This window comes from Oxyura jamaicensis, chromosome 7 (assembly GCF_011077185.1).
Source record: "Oxyura jamaicensis isolate SHBP4307 breed ruddy duck chromosome 7, BPBGC_Ojam_1.0, whole genome shotgun sequence".
In the NCBI taxonomy this organism is placed as follows: Eukaryota; Metazoa; Chordata; class Aves; order Anseriformes; family Anatidae; genus Oxyura; species Oxyura jamaicensis.
The window spans coordinates 14,007,000-14,022,614 of record NC_048899.1 but is presented as its reverse complement, the minus strand read 5'-3'; the positions used below and the strand labels follow the sequence as shown (position 1 = coordinate 14,022,614).

Sequence of the window (15,615 nt, the reverse complement as noted above, 5' to 3'; positions counted from 1 at the left end):
CCATTCTAGTTGGATGTAAAGATGGGAATACAGAGCCACCCTGGGTGGTCTTGTGTAGACTGGCACCCCTATTGCAGGCTTCTCAGTATTTTTTTAAGCAGGTTTAGCATACAGTGAGTGAGGCTTTCAGCACTGCAAGATTCATTTTACAAGGGGCTCTCTCAAGTCAGCTGTTTGTTGGTTTCTTACTGTTGAAGGTGGGCCTTTTTGTTTTGAAGGGCTTCAGTCCTACCTGGGGACCTGCAAGGAATTAGCCACCCAGCCCTGTGCTGTCTCCAACTGCATGGAGTTGCTATCCTGTACTTAGCAAAATGGTGCTCTTAGTCTCAGAAGAAAACTTCAGTGGAAGTGGTACTTTTAAGTTCTTGTGTACTACCTGATGCTTACCCCATTGTAGCTGATACATGGCTCTCTAGGCCACAACAATTAAAAAGTCTGCTCTGAGAAGGGTGAGAAGTTATTTCATGTTTGTATCGCATTCTGACAGAATATCCCCATACACACTGTGCTGTAAGTTACTAGAATCTATGTCTGAGGTAGAATTTCCCTATAGCTGCTACTCACACAAAGGAAGGAGAGACACAAAGAATGTTAATTGGCTTTTATTTTAGTCTGCACTAAAATATTCTTAAAAAAAAATGGATGGAATAGTTCTTCACAGTCATAATCTGACCTGCTATATCACAATAAGAAGTTAAGCAATAGTCCAGACAACTGGAGAAAAGTTTTTCACCGTTACGAATTACATGGGAAGGGAAGAGGGAACAGTTCCTATGTTTCACATCCAGTCAGACAGAATATACCAATGCATGTACTGCATTTAGGACACTGCAGCATGGTTTTATTAGGCTCTTAGCCTATAGGGTTTGTTTCCAGCATTTACTAAGTGCTTCTTCTCAAATGCTAGTCCTGACTTAAGAAATACCTTGTAATCAGGATACTGTGCTCCAGTTGGCACTAAAAAAATACATTAAGAAAGAGAGGGGCTGCAGTGGAGCTGTCACAGTCCTGTGAGCTCATTTATACTCAGTGGACATTACTGGAACAATAAGGACGGTTCTGGTTTCTAAGGTCTGTTGGACAGTAAGTCACTGCTGGTTTGACCAGAGGTGTGACAGAGACTGGCTTTCAGTCTGAGAGGAAAGGAGGAAAAAAAAAATAAAAATCACAGAAAGTCAGAGAAGAACCTCAATTCTGCTATGAATGACAGAAGGAATCAGGTCCCACATTGAACTTGAATACTACCACATTCAGCTGCTTAGCAAAAAATAAGGCCTAGCCTAGCAGCTAAAGGGGTTTAAGAAAACAGTATCTTTTAAACATTTAAAGTTTACCTTTTTTTTGTCTAGTATTTGAAGTGTTACACAATAGTGATGCAGTGTCACTTAAACCACAGTATATGTGGGAATTTCCTTGTTAGCAGAGCTTGAGTAGAACCCATGCCTTAGAGTTTGGGCAGAGAAGCTAGCTTCCCCTTCAAGTTTTCAGCAAGCTTGTCCATGAATTCAAAGGTGTTCAGGTAGTCAGAACGTGTGACACTGGGGGAAACAAAACAAGACAGACATTAGTTATGAAGCTGCTTGGTGCTCAAAGTAACAAAAAAGACTGCTCGGAGGGGTGTTTAAACCCTTCTATGAAACCAGCACAGTCATCTGGTCATTGAGATGTCTTTTTGTGAAAAGGCTCCAGAGAAGAGGTAGCTAGGTGGTAATTTGCAGTGAAACAGGTATTCTCATCCTAAGAAATGGACAGGATGAGATCCTGCCAGTGTATCCAGACTTAAAAAAAAAAAAAAAGAACCACAAAGAATTGTTCATATTATTGCCCCCCCCAACACTTGTCACAATAGCAGGTGCAGAGCAACCTAGACAATAAGCTACTTGGGGCAGGGAGTGTTTCATGTTATCTCTGTATAGCACCAGCTGCAGAAGAGCCCAGTTCTGTGACCAAACTCTACCATGTCCACTACTAAAACAACATTCCAACAAAAATTAAGTGAAACCAAGCCCCTTCCAAGCAGAGTTGATTATTTTATTTACTTACTTAGGTAGGCCTTTGATACAGGCAGCAAGGTCTTTTGTCATGAAGCCTGATTCAATGGTCTCGATACACACTTCTTCCAGGGCAGCTGCAAAGGTCTTGAGGCTAGTGTTGTTGTCCAGTTTAGCTCTGTGAGCTAGTCCTCTTGTCCATGCAAAGATGGAGGCTGAGAGAAAACACTAGATTACTGTTCTTCTAGAACTCCTTAGACATAGTACTAAACATATGAGGAACTGTTATTTTAACATTAATAACACTGAAAAAAGAATGAAGTTGGGTGTTCTCTTTCCCACTACCAGACTTTCTATCTTCAGCTAGACATCCTTTATATTTTGTGCAGCTCTAAAGAACAGCAGAACTTGGAAACTATCCCCTACCTCCAGCAATCTTCTTCTATCTGTTGCTTTACCTTATTTTGTTCCTTCCCAAGTCAGAATGAGTGACCTGTAAAGGGGCTCTGATTACAAAGAAAGCTGCCCTTATAACAGCTGCCCTTAAGACACTCTTCTTCCTGGTATTACATTACATAGCATGGTCCCTGTGCAATTGTAGGAGCCTTTTCTTCATATACCATTCTAGGTGCATTTAGACTTTAAGCACTTAGAGAATGGCTGGGTTTTATTTGAGCATCAGGGAGGGGAATAAAGTAACCAAACAACCTAAACCTTTAGTCCTCTATGGCTATACACACATCATTTGGGGAAGAGTGAAAGCATGTTTCAAAAGCTAGCTTATGTCTAGCTTATTGCTCACATAAACTCCATTCCAGCCTGCTTTGGCTCCAGGGATCTCCATAGAAGAGAAGTAATACAAGTGTCACTACTCAGTAGTGTTAGGCTCTCCAGAATGGATGCAGGTGTTCTTATACCAAACCCGTTCTTTTATGTGTAGAGATCACCAAAGGGCAGTAAAAGGCAGCTCACCAATGGGGTTAGTGGAAGTTTCTTGGCCTTTCTGGTGCATGCGGTAGTGACGAGTAACTGTGCCGTGAGCAGCTTCTGCTTCAACAGTCTTGCCATCGGGGCAGATCAGCACGCTGGTCATCATCCCCAGAGAACCATAGCCTACAGAATACATGGCTCAAAAAGGTCAGTGTCTCCTTCAGAGTGTCTCCTTCAGAGAGCTCTGTCTAAATTGCCCTTAATCCCCCCATCCTACAAAACTCTCCTAGCCTTCCTGTATGTCAGCAGCAGAGCTGCTGCTGCAACTAACTGACTAGTTTTGACTGTTTAAAGTGACAGCTCATCTGAGCAGAAAGTCCTGCTGAACCATGAGATAAAGATATGCAGTCTGCCCCACTTCAAGAACATTATTATTGCCGCCTAACTTGGTAGACAGTTTTTTTTTAAAAAAAAAAACTGAAAAAGGGTAGTGTGAGGCTCCTAAGCAAGCAGCATTCATCTGACAGTCACTATCTCATCCCAATGGGATAGGAAACAAATTTGGGTTCTGAGAGTTTTCTTGCTCATCTGTATAGCATCTGCCAGTATGCTCACCACTGGTCAACCATTGGAGTAGAAAGCTTCTTGGTCATTATATTGCTAGGAACTGCCATCTGGTTAAGAAGTACAACCAAATACATGGTTTGCATTTAGTGGATTTTCTTGTTAAAGTGAAGTCGGAATTGTTTGCTTTTTTGATAGCTCCATGACTGGCCACATGTATGAAGTTGCCAAGACCCAACACCACCTCTTGGGCCATTACATAAGATATGACACAAGGTCACAAGAGACTGCTACTGAGTTGACTGCAGTACAGCACAGGAAGCATCTCATACCTTGTGCAACAGAATCAGACTGCACATCCCCATCATAGTTCTTGCAGGCCCAGACAAAGCCTCCTTCAGATTTCAGGGCCTGAGCAACCATATCGTCAATGAGCCTATGTTCATACCAGATCTTCTTGGCTTCAAACTGAGACTTGTATTCTCTAGAAAACAAAAACCAGAATACCCTGATATATGAAAACAAGCTGCAAGTAACTGTGCATAGAGGTGAGTTAAACAACACTGAAATAAGTGTGCATCATCTTTGCTTTTTTCTTTTTCCTCAATTGTTATGGTCAGTGCGAGCCTGTTCAGAACCAGAGAGGAACCCATATAGAACCCATGGCTTTCTGTTAGAAGGGATGAACACCATAGCCAGATTTAGCAGAGCCTTAAATAGTAGTGTGTCCTGCAAGACAAGGGAGACTGTGAGAAGGAAGGTACACAGACCCCGAAGTGAATTAACTGCAACAGCTCATGAGACTGCAGAAAAGGTTTCTGCTACAGAATGACACACTGTGGTAGGAAGTAAACAACCATCATAATTACCTATCATAGATCTCTTGGAAGATGTCTTTAAAGCGGCCATCATATCTCTTCAGGATGGTATTCTTAGTGCTCATGTAGAGAGGCCAGCCTTTAGACAGTGCCATTTGGAAGGAACTGTGGGCAAAGTCCTTGATAGACTGGTCAAGATTGTACATTCCCATGGCTACACCACCACAACCTGTTAGCAGAGAGAACAGATAGATTTCAACTGGATTTAATTTTGCTTTAATTTTGTCAGTCTTATGGCAGGCAGGCATTATTCCCAGATAGAGTTTTCATTTTAAGGGTAGTTCTTTCAGGAAAGGATTCACTTTGCACTATCAGCTCAAAGCTGGAGCAGCCCTGTGGATAAGAAAGGTGTTCTTGTTTTACAGGTCATAGTATTAAGATGTACTTAGCTAATACCCCTAAGACGTTTCTACCTAATCCACATCTAAGAAGCAGAACTGTGACAGGAGTGAGCATGCTTGAATTTCTACTAATGGGATAAATAATGGAGAGTATTTTCCATCAAAGCAGCAGAAAGAGGTTTGAAGTAGGGAACTCAGTCAAAGCTAGAAGTGGGTTTGCTCCCATCAATCTTCAACTACACTGCAGAACTAGCTCCAGCAATAAGAGCCTGTTTTTTTTTTTTTTTTTTTTAAAAAAAAAAGCTCAGGTAAACAAGCCCCCACATGCATTCCTGCCTCTTTGTTTGTGTGTATTTGGCATACCCTGCAGCTTTGTTTCACCTGCTCAGGCTCACTTCCTGCAAATTGTGAGGAGAACATACCAGTCATCTGGGTGCAAGGTAGTCTTCAAAGGAAGACTGAGGAACCATCAACATTCACATGACTTAAACTGTATAATGCAGATGTGTTAGCAGCCTGAATGGGAGTGCCTTAAACTTACAGCCCAGCTCACCTGGGGGAAAGCAGCATTCAGATCACGTGAGAGGCTAGTTGGGGGGTGAAGGTAGGGTCTAGGGCTTCATGAAAAAGTCTTTGTCATCTTCAGAGAACAGCTTTTGTTGTCCCCCTGCCTCCCTTAGTGAGTCAAGGGCAGAACAGGGTCTAACCAAAGTGGAACTCCTTTCCACTTTTTAGAGTTAATGTCAGTTCTCATTTCTATTGAGAAAGACTGCTTAATAAAGAAGGGTACAAACCGAAAAGGTGTATAGAGCCCAGCAAGACAAACTAGAACTGGGAAGAATTGTACCTGAGTTGTTCTTAAATACAGTTCCCCTCAGGTCAAGCACTGTTTAGCAAGTTTCCCTCTAATCAGAGGTAAAAGCATACATGTCATTACCAGAGTCATTATACAGGAACACAGTGGGTGGCCAGTCTAGTATGGTTGGATATTTGATGTGCTGCTTTGATCCCAGGAAGATTTCAAGTAACTTTCAGTACTTCCCAGATGAATAACAAAGGCTCTAACTTTCTCCTACCTCTTCCTCCTGAAGTCATTGTACCATCAAACATATCTGACTAAGAATTGAATTAAACCAAAACTACCAGTTCCAAGGAAAACAGAGATAGTACCTACTTTCAAAGTTATGGACCAGATAGGTGACTGGTTTGCCTCCGTCCACTGGAGTGTATGTCATCTCTACTTTTCCAGGCCCAGGTACCACAAAATCTGTTGCTCTGTACTATTAAAATAAAATCGCCATGATTATTTTATGTATCAGGAGGACAGAGCTGTAAAGATAATAAGGGTAGGGTAAAGGTGTAGAAATACAAACAGTTGTGAAGAAAAACAACAAGGAACATTGAACAGGCTGTCATTTACTCAGCCCTGTGTTCATTGGACTATCTTACTGGAGAGGAGAAAAGTAAGAACTTAAGAGTCTGCCTGAGTCAGAAGTGATTTTCCTCTTCAGGGGAAAAAGCTTGCAGATTCTTGAGTTCCATCAATTGTCATAGCATCTATTTTTGCAAAGGCATAGACGTTTTAAAGTGTCAAGTATCCAGAGCGTTGTGTGGTTTTTGAGTAGAAAGCTTCCCTTTTTCTTCCCTCCAAGCCATTCATACCACAACAACAAATGAACACAAGAATAAAGAAAAGTCATACAGCATCTGAACAAAAGCCACTACTTCTATCCATTATATGACATTTGTAAGGCCAACTTGTACTAAGAATTTTTGGAGTTCTGTAAATTGCTACACATTTTGCTCCTTTGAGCTGCATGGACTCAAAAGAGCTAACAGGTAATTCGAGTTTTTAAATGTTGTCTCATCTTTCCAACTGTCCAGAAAAAGTAAGATTTCAAGGAAATGTGACTTTAAATACATCATCCATTTTCATGTAGTTTCTCTTTTATTGAGAAAATCTGTTCCTTGAACTGTTCTGAAGTTACAGAAGTATCTTGCTAGCATGTCCTTTACATTATTCCTTCCATTTTTATATTATACCTTGGTGGGGTATTAATCCTCCCCTTTAATCCATTGTATAATATTATTTTGACCTTCTCAATTATTCAGTACTGTTAAGGATATTGGACCACATTCTTTTCCATTGTCAGGACTTAGTTTACCTTCCCACCCCAGCTAATCTTACAGCTTTCCCTCAGTGTTGGGCTTACCCATTTATTTAAGCAGTTACCTTTTCATGGAAAACTTTCCTTCTGTCATGCCTGGCTGCTTTACAGGGCATCATTTCCCAAGGATAACAGTACGGCTGATGTTTATCCTCTGGACTGCCCAGAGGCCACTACACTGAGTGTCACACAACTTTTCATGGCCTTGTGTTACCTCTGCCGGTGGAGATTTCCCTCCTTCCATTCTGCAGCCCCATGTGCCCCCTGTGAATACCAGCCCTGCAGGAGCACTGTCTAAACCCCAGTTGCTGATGTCAAGCTTAAGAGGCAAAGCACAGTTTAAAAAACAAAACAAAAAAAACACAAAACTATATAAAGTAACTTCTCCCATTTTGAGAAGACACTCAGATCTTTCACCATGAGCGACATTTGCCACCAGGAAGCCCTTATAAGAAGCAAAAAGATGGGCTGTGTAAAGCATATTTTCTAAAGGCATTAATATGTAGGGAGGACGGTTTTGTAGAGGTGAAGAACACAGCTTAGAGGAAAGAGTTATATCCTATGTTTAGGTATAGCCCTGTCTAATCCAAGCAGGGGTCCCTGAACACTGTTTATACAACTGCACTAAGGAACAAAGGCATGAAACAGGCTCTCCCACATTTTGTCAGGTGCTGTACAAAGAGCTAGCAAGTACCCACTCCCAGGTCGACTGCAAGGGATAAAGCAGCAGCACAGGGATGTCTGAGTGCTCTGAAGCTCTGCACTAGTTCAGAACTAAGACTTTTCATATAGCAAGATAAGAGGGGGTAAGCACTGAAGTGACTCACTTGATCCCCATAAGCGTGACGGCCAATGACAATGGGTTTTACCCATCCAGACACCAACCGAGGGATGTTCTTGCAGATAATAGCCTCCCTGAAGACAGTTCCACCTAGGATGTTTCTAATTGTCCCATTGGGAGACTTCCACATCTGCTTCAACTTGAACTCCTCCACTCTTTTCTCATCAGGAGTGATTGTTGCACACTTTATGCCAACATGGTATTTCTTTATGGCTTCAGCAGCTTCCACAGTCACTTTATCATTTGTAGCATCACGATGCTCAATGCCCAAGTCATAGCTATAACAAACCCACAAAGACAGTCAGAATTGCCCAGGGCATTGGTTCATGTCCAACAGGAAAGAAACCAGACGCCATAGTTCCAGCACTCTACCCTAACTGCAGTTATTTCCCTCCCACTCCAGCAGCATTCACACTGGAAGAACATAGAGGCTGGTGAGAAGGTGGACAAAAAACAAACAACAAAAAAACAACAAACACAAAAGCTTCCATTTATGTCTTAGTCTCTTTTCCAGCGTGGGACATAGCCAGTATCTCCTTTGCCTTCCCTTCTAAGCTTCCTGACAGTGGAGCTTCCAGCCTGTGTTTCTCATAGCACGGAGCAGCACCATCCCCAAGTGAATATAGGCCTTTATTTCAAGCCGCTTGTACTGAGGGTTTTGGCTTCCTTCTCATACTGAGTGTGTGAAGCAACACCAGACTTCAACTTGAAAACTGCTTTAACAATGGACCTACAATCCTACTCTGGCAGCACAACTGCTGAGAGTCCCCTCAAACAGTCAGAGGAAGCACGTTTCCTCCACTGAGTGTTTTACTGGCTTTTTGAGAACAATGGGTACCCAGTGTGGGCTAGTCCTGAAGCATAGCCAGCTCTACATGAATCTAGCTATTGTGCCGGCTCAGCCAGGGGTCTGCTTCGCCTCCTCCCACCCCTCTTTGGAAAGGGAGGTTCTCCAGACTGTGTGCATCTATTATGCTGCTAAGTTCCTGTTTGTCTGGATCTCAACACCAGCAAGAAAAAGCCTGATGTAGGTGGCATACAAATGACATCAGGAACAGTGGAAGAGGTCAGACCTGTGGGTTTAATAATGGCAGCTACCACTGAAGGTCTTTTTCCACATAGCTAAGAGCAACACAGTTGGATATTTCTCTAATAATTATAGCTCAGTGGCTAGAAAGGGAAGGAACTGTTTATTCTGCTTGACCAGATGCTGTACATAGCGTGCATATCCCTTTTGCCATAACAGCTGTATTTATTTTTTTCCAAAAAAAAGAAGCATAGGACAACCTAGGCTCAGGGAATAATTGCAAGTTAGCTCACATTGCCAGCAGCAGAGGTCAAGCTTAGAGACAACATGACAGAATTTGTGCCCAACAGCTGCCCTTTTGCCCTCTGGGCAGGTCTCCAGAAACCTGCTCAGAGTCCACAGATGTTCGGCTTCAAGCCAGGGAATAGCTAAAAAAACATGTTTCTAATTTTTTAGGCTTCAGGAAGCCATGCAGACTGCCCAGGTACTAGAAAGCAAAGAGAGGAGATGAAAACACAGACCATGGCTGTAAAGGAACTTCTTAGAGGCACAGCACAGAAAACAGGTAATTCCTTATTAAGGATTCACTGCCTACTGCTGTGAAGAACCCCAAAGGAGCTGCCAGTGGAGAGTCAGCCAAACTATCTTCACCATGAACCCACGTTTTCCACAGTACTTAGTGAAACTAGTCCTTTAGGTAAGCTAACCAGGAGGTCAGCCTGGAATCTGACCAGTATAAAAATGGGCTAGTAGCCTCTCTGCACTAGTGCTGGCAGAGCTACAAGGCTCTCGGTGCTAAGCGAAACCTGATCAATGCTTAATGACACATGCAAATTGTAGTACCAGTTGGCTGTATGTCATAAAGAGCAATTACCTGTGCAAATCCAGATCTACATAAGGAAATATCAGCTTTTCTTTAATTAGTTCCCAGATGACCCGTGTCATTTCATCTCCTTGCATCTCCACAACAGAGCCTCCATGGATTTTTTTAGACATCTTTATCTGTAATAGACAAAAAAAATCCAAGTTAACATATACCAGCACAAGTCACCAATGTACGTATCCTGCATTTTTACAACACAGTTAGTATAGAGGTACTAACATTGCATACAGGACCTCTCCTGAAGTCTTGAGAACAACTAACTGATATTTTTTTTGAAGCCCCAGCTCCCAGAGAGATCTACCTGGAAATAAAATAAAAGATTAACAGGTGAGCATCAAGGGCCTGTGTTCTGAGCTTTAGTTATGGCTGTACAAAAGAATTTGAAAGCATAACCAAACTGCTCCCCCCAAATTCCACAGAAATAGATGAGCACTTTTTAAGACTTCATGAGTTCTAGTCCAGTTGCCTGTTTCTCTCCCCTTTTTTTTTTCCTGGAAAATGGTTGTTAATGGGCATGTGTTTTAATTACAACTCACATTACTGGCACTGTTAATATTCATACATTGTTGGATTCTTCATTAGCTTCCTTCCCCAGGGAAACAGGTACAGAAACCCAAGGGCCACATCAACAGTGCTTTCTCCTGGCAAGCTTTAATTCTGCTGTTAAAATAAATACCAGACAGATTTTTTTTCCTGTATGGTACAGAAGTTTCCTAAGATATTTGTTCAGGCCTTTTTTTTTAAAAAAAAAAATCAACCCTGAACTCTACCCTTCCAGTTGCACTTTGTTCCTTGACAAAAAACAACCCCACAAGCCACTGGACTTTCCTAACACAGTGCCCTGCTTTCTAACATCCATAGTTTCTTGATTCTCAACTCTGATTATGCAAGAGCTATGACTTGGCATTTTCTTCCTCCCAAGACAGTCCAGTTCTTGTATGCAGCTGCTAGGATAGTACAGTAAGATACCAAGCCCTTGTGCCTGGATTTACAGTCTCACAGATACCAAGGTCTATGCATGGCTTTACCTAGATGAATAGACCCTGTGTTCAGGAGGGCTCCTAATTCTGGATGCAGTTATTCAGAAGTACTAGGTTTGTAGTGCAAGGGCTCCAGGCTATAAATGCATAGGGAGAATGCTCCCAACAGCAAGAACTACAAGAACATAAGCAAGCAAATACTCAGTAGCTCACAGCCTCATATTGCTCAATTTCACGTGAGCACATAAACTTGAAAAAAGGAATTAGTCAGGCACTTCTATCCCAGAGGAAGATAAAATCTTGGCTCACATTAGATCTTTCTAGTCCTCATGGAAAACTAACTTAATTACTTCCTCACACACAGTGTCTGTACTCAGTTTATTTATGCAAGTATTTCATGCCTACTTTTCAGTGATGACAGCTTAAATAGGGACCTTCTCACACTCCTGTGGCCAAGGCACAGGGTTACTGGCCAGGAGACTTCAGTTTTGCTCTTGGCACTTATGCATTCAGAGAAACTTTGGTGATTCATTTAAGCCACAATATACACAGATTCTCACCCACCAGCGCCTGTTTTGTGGCTTGATCCCTACTTAAGCAAGACAAATCAGACTATGTCAGTCTCCCCAGAGCAACAGGTTTTGCAAAGCTAGCTTCAGACCTACATAGCAGCGTTGTCACAAGGGGAAAACAAAGGTACACGAGATGTGCCTGCACTCGAGATACACCTCCACCAAGATGTGGAAACTGCAGCTTCTTAAGCAACTCCGACAGTACGATACGTGTTCATCTGATCACGGCAGCAGCACCTTTCCTCCCCTCAAGCCCCTGCTCTGCGCACAGGCACAGCACTGCGGCATCCCCCTCTCCTGAGCACCGGAGCCGCCGTGCCAACAGGTGCGTTTCCCCGCAGCACACGCTCCCTGCAGCGTCACTTGGCCCCTTGGATTTTGCACCCCCCAGTGCTGCCAAAGGTCAGCAGGGTCCTTTTCCTACCCCACCCCTTCTCAACCACTTAACCAGAGCAGCTGAACACAAGCGTTTGGCAACCTCCGAGCTCCCCTCGGTCTGCAGCGAGGACCGTGCCCGACAGCCGGCAATTAGCGATTTCAACACCTCGGCTCACGTCTGCAGAAGTCGTCTCCCGACCAGGCCTGCCCGGGGGCGAGCCGGGGCGGCTGAGGCAGGCCTTGCCTGCACTTGTCTTGCAGCCGCATCGCCCCCAGCCCACCCAGCCCAGCCGGCGGCGGGGCGAGGCCGGGCCCAGCGAGGAGCGGCGCGGAGCGGGGCCTGGCGGCGTCGCCGGTACCGAGGGGCGGCGGCGGATCGCGAAGGGAGGATCCGCCCGCTGCAGGTCTTCCAGCCCGCAACGACCAAAAACACAAAAACCCGAAAAACGCCAAGCCGCCGTTCCGTGGCCTCCCTGAAGGGCGAGAGCACGTCACGCCCGGGGGGAGAGGACAAAAGGCGCGGCCCCAGCCCACCCCCGCTACCTGCGGCGCTGCCCAGCTCCTCCTGCGGCGCTCCCGGCGGTGCGGGCCCGGCCGCCCGCGGAGCCTCTTATGGGGCCGCGCCCCCGCCCGGCTCCTCCTTTCTGCTGCTCCTCCTCTTGCTCCTCCTCCTCCTCCTCCCAGCGGCGGGGCGGGGCCCGCGGCTGCCGGACACGGACACGGCCCCGAGCCCGGAACCGGCCGCCCCCCGCCCCGCTAGCCCGGGCTGTGCTCCCCGCTGCCGGGCAGCGCCTGCCCGCACCGCGCCCTGCCCGCCGGGACGGGCCCTGCCCAGCCTCCGGGCAGCCGGGAGCGGAGGCGGCACGGAGGCCCGGGGGGTACCGGAGCGCTGCCCCCTGCCTGCGGGGCCGGCCGGGGGGTCTCGGCAGCCCCGTCCCGCAGGTACCCGGCCGGAGGCGGGCGGGTTGGGGCCGATTGGCGCTGCCTCGGCCGCCATCGGCGGCGATTGCGCAGGGCTGGCGGTGGGCTGCTAGGGGCGGGGGGGACAGCCGGGCACGGCCCGGCCCGGCCCGCAGGCGGCAGGCGATCGGCCCCGGAGGCTTTAAACGCTGCCGAGGCCCGCGGGGCCGCTTTCCCCCGGGGAGCCGTGCCCGGCCCCGCGTGGCGTGCGCCGCCCCCCGCAGGAGCAGCGGCTGCGCCCTCGTGCTCCTCGGGGCTGCGGCGGGGCGGCCGCGGGCGTGCGGGTCCCCGGGCTTCCTTCTTGTCGCGTCCCGCCAGGCCCGAGCCGGTCACGGAGAGGGGAATTTGGCTTCCTGGAAAGCTGCTGTTTGTCTCGTGAGGGTGCTTTGCAGGCGGCAGTGTGGGGAGCGTAGGCCTGTCCTGCCTCCAGCATTTAGGAAGCAAGTGCACAGTTGCCTTAAGCATTGAAGAAACGATTCCAGATTTACCTGAAGGCATTTCCTGTGAGGTCCGGTGTCCACGCATGTTCAGTTGTCTGTTGTTTGAATAGCTTTGTAGGAATGCACAATAGTTAAGTATACTATGGCTTGTAGGGGAGAAAGATGTGGAAGCCTTCCAGATCATAACACAAACTTATATAAAGTACGACCAAAATTTCTCTTAAAACTTTGTTTGTGATGTCTATTTTTTTTTTCTTATGATTTTGTGAATACTGGGAGAAACTGAGCTAGAGGTGCTTACTGTACAGAGCGGTAAGCAGGTCCTGCAGAGCCTTACAGCTGTGTGCCTTTGTGTGCTCCTGGTAGGAGTGGTCAGGCCCTGCCCCATGAGCTGCAGCAGCTGGGGAGCGGTTCCACTGCCACCCGGCAGCCACCTGGATCTCCTCTGGACTGTGTAGATTTTTAGTGTGGGTTCTGAGAGCTTGGAAGAAAACATTCTAGGCAGCAAAATGCTCAAGGGGAAACTTGAAACTTTCTCTCATGAAGGAGCGTGTATAAGCTGCAAAGCAGGAAGCGGACTTAGAGAGCTTTGATCCTTGGCGTGGATAAAGGGTGTCAGCCGACACTTGTGTGCTCTGTCAGCTCCCTGTGTTCCAGCTCTGTCAAATGTTTCATCAAGTCTTGCTTAAACAAAGATGAAGGTAGTAAGCAAGCGCTTTAGCTTGTGGGGATAGACGTGTGGGCTTTATGAGGTGGAGTGGAAGAAATCAGGTGTGTATTAAGGTTAAATAATACAGAGTGTGGGAAGGTATGACTCTTGCTATCTCTGAAGATGCTGCTATCTTGCCACTGACCAGACAGGGGACTTGGGCTTCTAATTTTGGCCCTTTGACCTGTGCTAATAGCAGATGTTTGCGGTAGGTGGGGTGAACACCTCCCTCAGCATCTAATGAGACACCTCCTCTTCAGCTGACTGAAAATGTTCTGCTTCACCACCCTGTGTATAATGCATGTGTTGTTGAACTCTTTCCAGGGCACGTGAAATGGCAGCAGATGACAAACGGTCTCCGACACTGGATTCTGCCAGTGATCTACCTCGTTCTCCTAGCAGTCCATCTCATCTCACTCACTTCAAACCCCTGACTCCTGACCAGGATGAGCCTCCCTTTAAATCGGCCTACAGCTCTTTTGTAAATCTCTTCCGCTTCAGCAAGGGTAAGTGCTTGGGGGAACGTGTATATGTGGATTTTGCATCCTGTCTATTTTATCGATGGCCTCTGCTGCTGCATAAACTTGTAAAATCACCTCTGAACGTAGGATTATAATGTAAGACTGCTGGCCAATCAGATGGTGAGCCAGTCTTCTGCATCTTGCTCTTGGGTGACATAGTAGAGCTGTGCCGTGGGAGAAGACAGCCAGCATCTTGTGGTTAGTACTTGTTGGCTGCCAGTGAAGGTCGGAGACAAGCTAGTCTGCAGACAGTAATATATATAGCTTCTTATCTCGGTGTTTGGATGTCCCTTGTCTTTATGAAACTTTCAGGGCTAAAAGCGGGAGTAACCCTATGTCAGCCTATATGAGTAAAACACATGCCTGGCCTTTCAAAGCAAGTTCTTATTCCAGACATACCCCACTACTCACCTTCTTGTGTGTCTTGTACCTTTATTTGGGTGGCAGACATCTGAGTTACAATAAAGCAGCGTGTTTATACAAAGTCCATTCTTAATTTGCATTGCTTAAGTGTTCCCAAGTATTCCCATATAGTGTTATGGAAGTTTTTTGTATTTAAAAAGTACTATTTGATATTTGCCTTTGTGTTGCATGTGTCAGGAAACACTTAATGTTTTCAATTAGCAAGCTCTTAAAGAACTGTGAGTTCTTGCTTTTTGCTTCTTAAAAGAGTCTTGCATAGGGTGGTGAATGAATGGTGCATCATACAAAAGCTGCAAATATCTTTGCTGGAGATGGCAGCCTGGTCACCTGCTTTTGTTTAATATGTTCATTTTCCAGCTCTGTCAAGAATACTTCTGAAACGCTTGGGCTGGGGAAAAAGGGACAAGATTCTTTTTTTTTTTTTTTTTTTTTATAAGTAAAGTGATCTGTTAAGACTAATTACTTCTTATGACTGGTGTTAGTTTGTACAGTAGAAAGTCACCTGTCCTGATTAATTTATTGAAAATAACATGAACTTGGTCAGTATTGGCTTCACTTGCTTGTCTCTGGTAAATGTAGCTGGAGTCAGCAAAGTATTGTTTTGAAAGTGTGGAAAAACAGCTTTGAAACAGCACACAAAATGGGCATGTTGCTGGAATCAATGAGAACCTGTCCATACTTGATCCTCTGACGGAGAAGGGTGGTTTATTAAAGGCTGCAGTAACTGTAATGTGACCACAGTACTAGCTTCTAACATAACTGAAAATCTCCTCTCAGGGCAGAAGCTGATAATAAGAGGTAACTGTTCTATATATCAAGAATAATTCACGTTTGCTAGTTTTTTAATCACTTTTCACATTAGGGATATTTCTGCAATAGCTTGAGCCTTGACAGACAAGTTCTACATACTGGCCTATTTCCACATTTTTATGTCACTTTTCAGACTCAAAATTCATGTCCTTTGTTATGTATAATAACGATTCATATGAGCTGTTCATGAGGGTTTTGC

General features: G+C 45.4%; 2 protein-coding genes across 6 annotated transcripts in view; one reads left to right on the top strand and one right to left on the bottom strand.

Moving 5' to 3' along the window:
- Positions 1 to 586: 586 nt before the first annotated feature.
- IDH1 (isocitrate dehydrogenase (NADP(+)) 1) lies at positions 587 to 12,228 on the bottom strand. Of its 3 annotated transcripts, none has more exons than XM_035331284.1 (9): positions 12,097 to 12,228; positions 9,615 to 9,742; positions 7,700 to 7,991; positions 5,879 to 5,984; positions 4,355 to 4,532; positions 3,818 to 3,969; positions 2,964 to 3,104; positions 2,044 to 2,206; positions 587 to 1,538 (listed from the first exon to the last, which is right to left on the bottom strand). In XM_035331284.1, the coding sequence occupies exons 2-9, from the start codon at positions 9,734 to 9,736 to the stop codon at positions 1,445 to 1,447; spliced, it is 1,248 nt and encodes a 415-aa protein (XP_035187175.1). In that variant the 5' UTR covers positions 9,737 to 9,742; positions 12,097 to 12,228; the 3' UTR covers positions 587 to 1,444. The 3 variants fall into 3 exon arrangements, with proteins under 3 accessions (XP_035187175.1, XP_035187177.1, XP_035187176.1); XM_035331286.1 differs by lacking the exon at positions 12,097 to 12,228 and adding an exon at positions 10,652 to 10,778; XM_035331285.1 differs by lacking the exon at positions 12,097 to 12,228 and adding an exon at positions 9,843 to 9,930.
- Positions 12,229 to 12,339: 111 nt separating this feature from the next.
- PIKFYVE (phosphoinositide kinase, FYVE-type zinc finger containing) overlaps positions 12,340 to 15,615 on the top strand; it is a 62,039-nt gene continuing 58,763 nt past the window's right edge. For 2 of the 3 annotated variants that reach the window (XM_035331251.1, XM_035331249.1), the window contains exons 1-2: positions 12,340 to 12,495; positions 13,987 to 14,168. In XM_035331251.1, coding sequence (XP_035187142.1) covers positions 13,997 to 14,168 — 172 coding nt within the window. In that variant the 5' untranslated portion in view covers positions 12,340 to 12,495; positions 13,987 to 13,996. Of the gene's footprint in view, positions 12,496 to 13,132; positions 13,156 to 13,986; positions 14,169 to 15,615 lie in introns of those variants that run through there. The other variant, XM_035331250.1, reaches the window with a different exon arrangement.

Bases quoted from the DNA above. Each gene is read 5' to 3' on its own strand.
- IDH1 (XM_035331284.1), bottom strand. From the start codon at position 9,736: ATGTCTAAAAAAATCCATGGAGGCTCTGTTGTGGAGATGCAAGGAGAT. The intron at 7,992-9,614 runs GTAATTGCTCTT...GGTTTGTTATAG, and splicing joins GTAGATCTGGATTTGCACAG to CTATGACTTGGGCATTGAGC. The intron at 1,539-2,043 runs GTAAGTAAATAA...TGTTTCCCCCAG, and splicing joins TGTATCAAAGGCCTACCTAA to TGTCACACGTTCTGACTACC.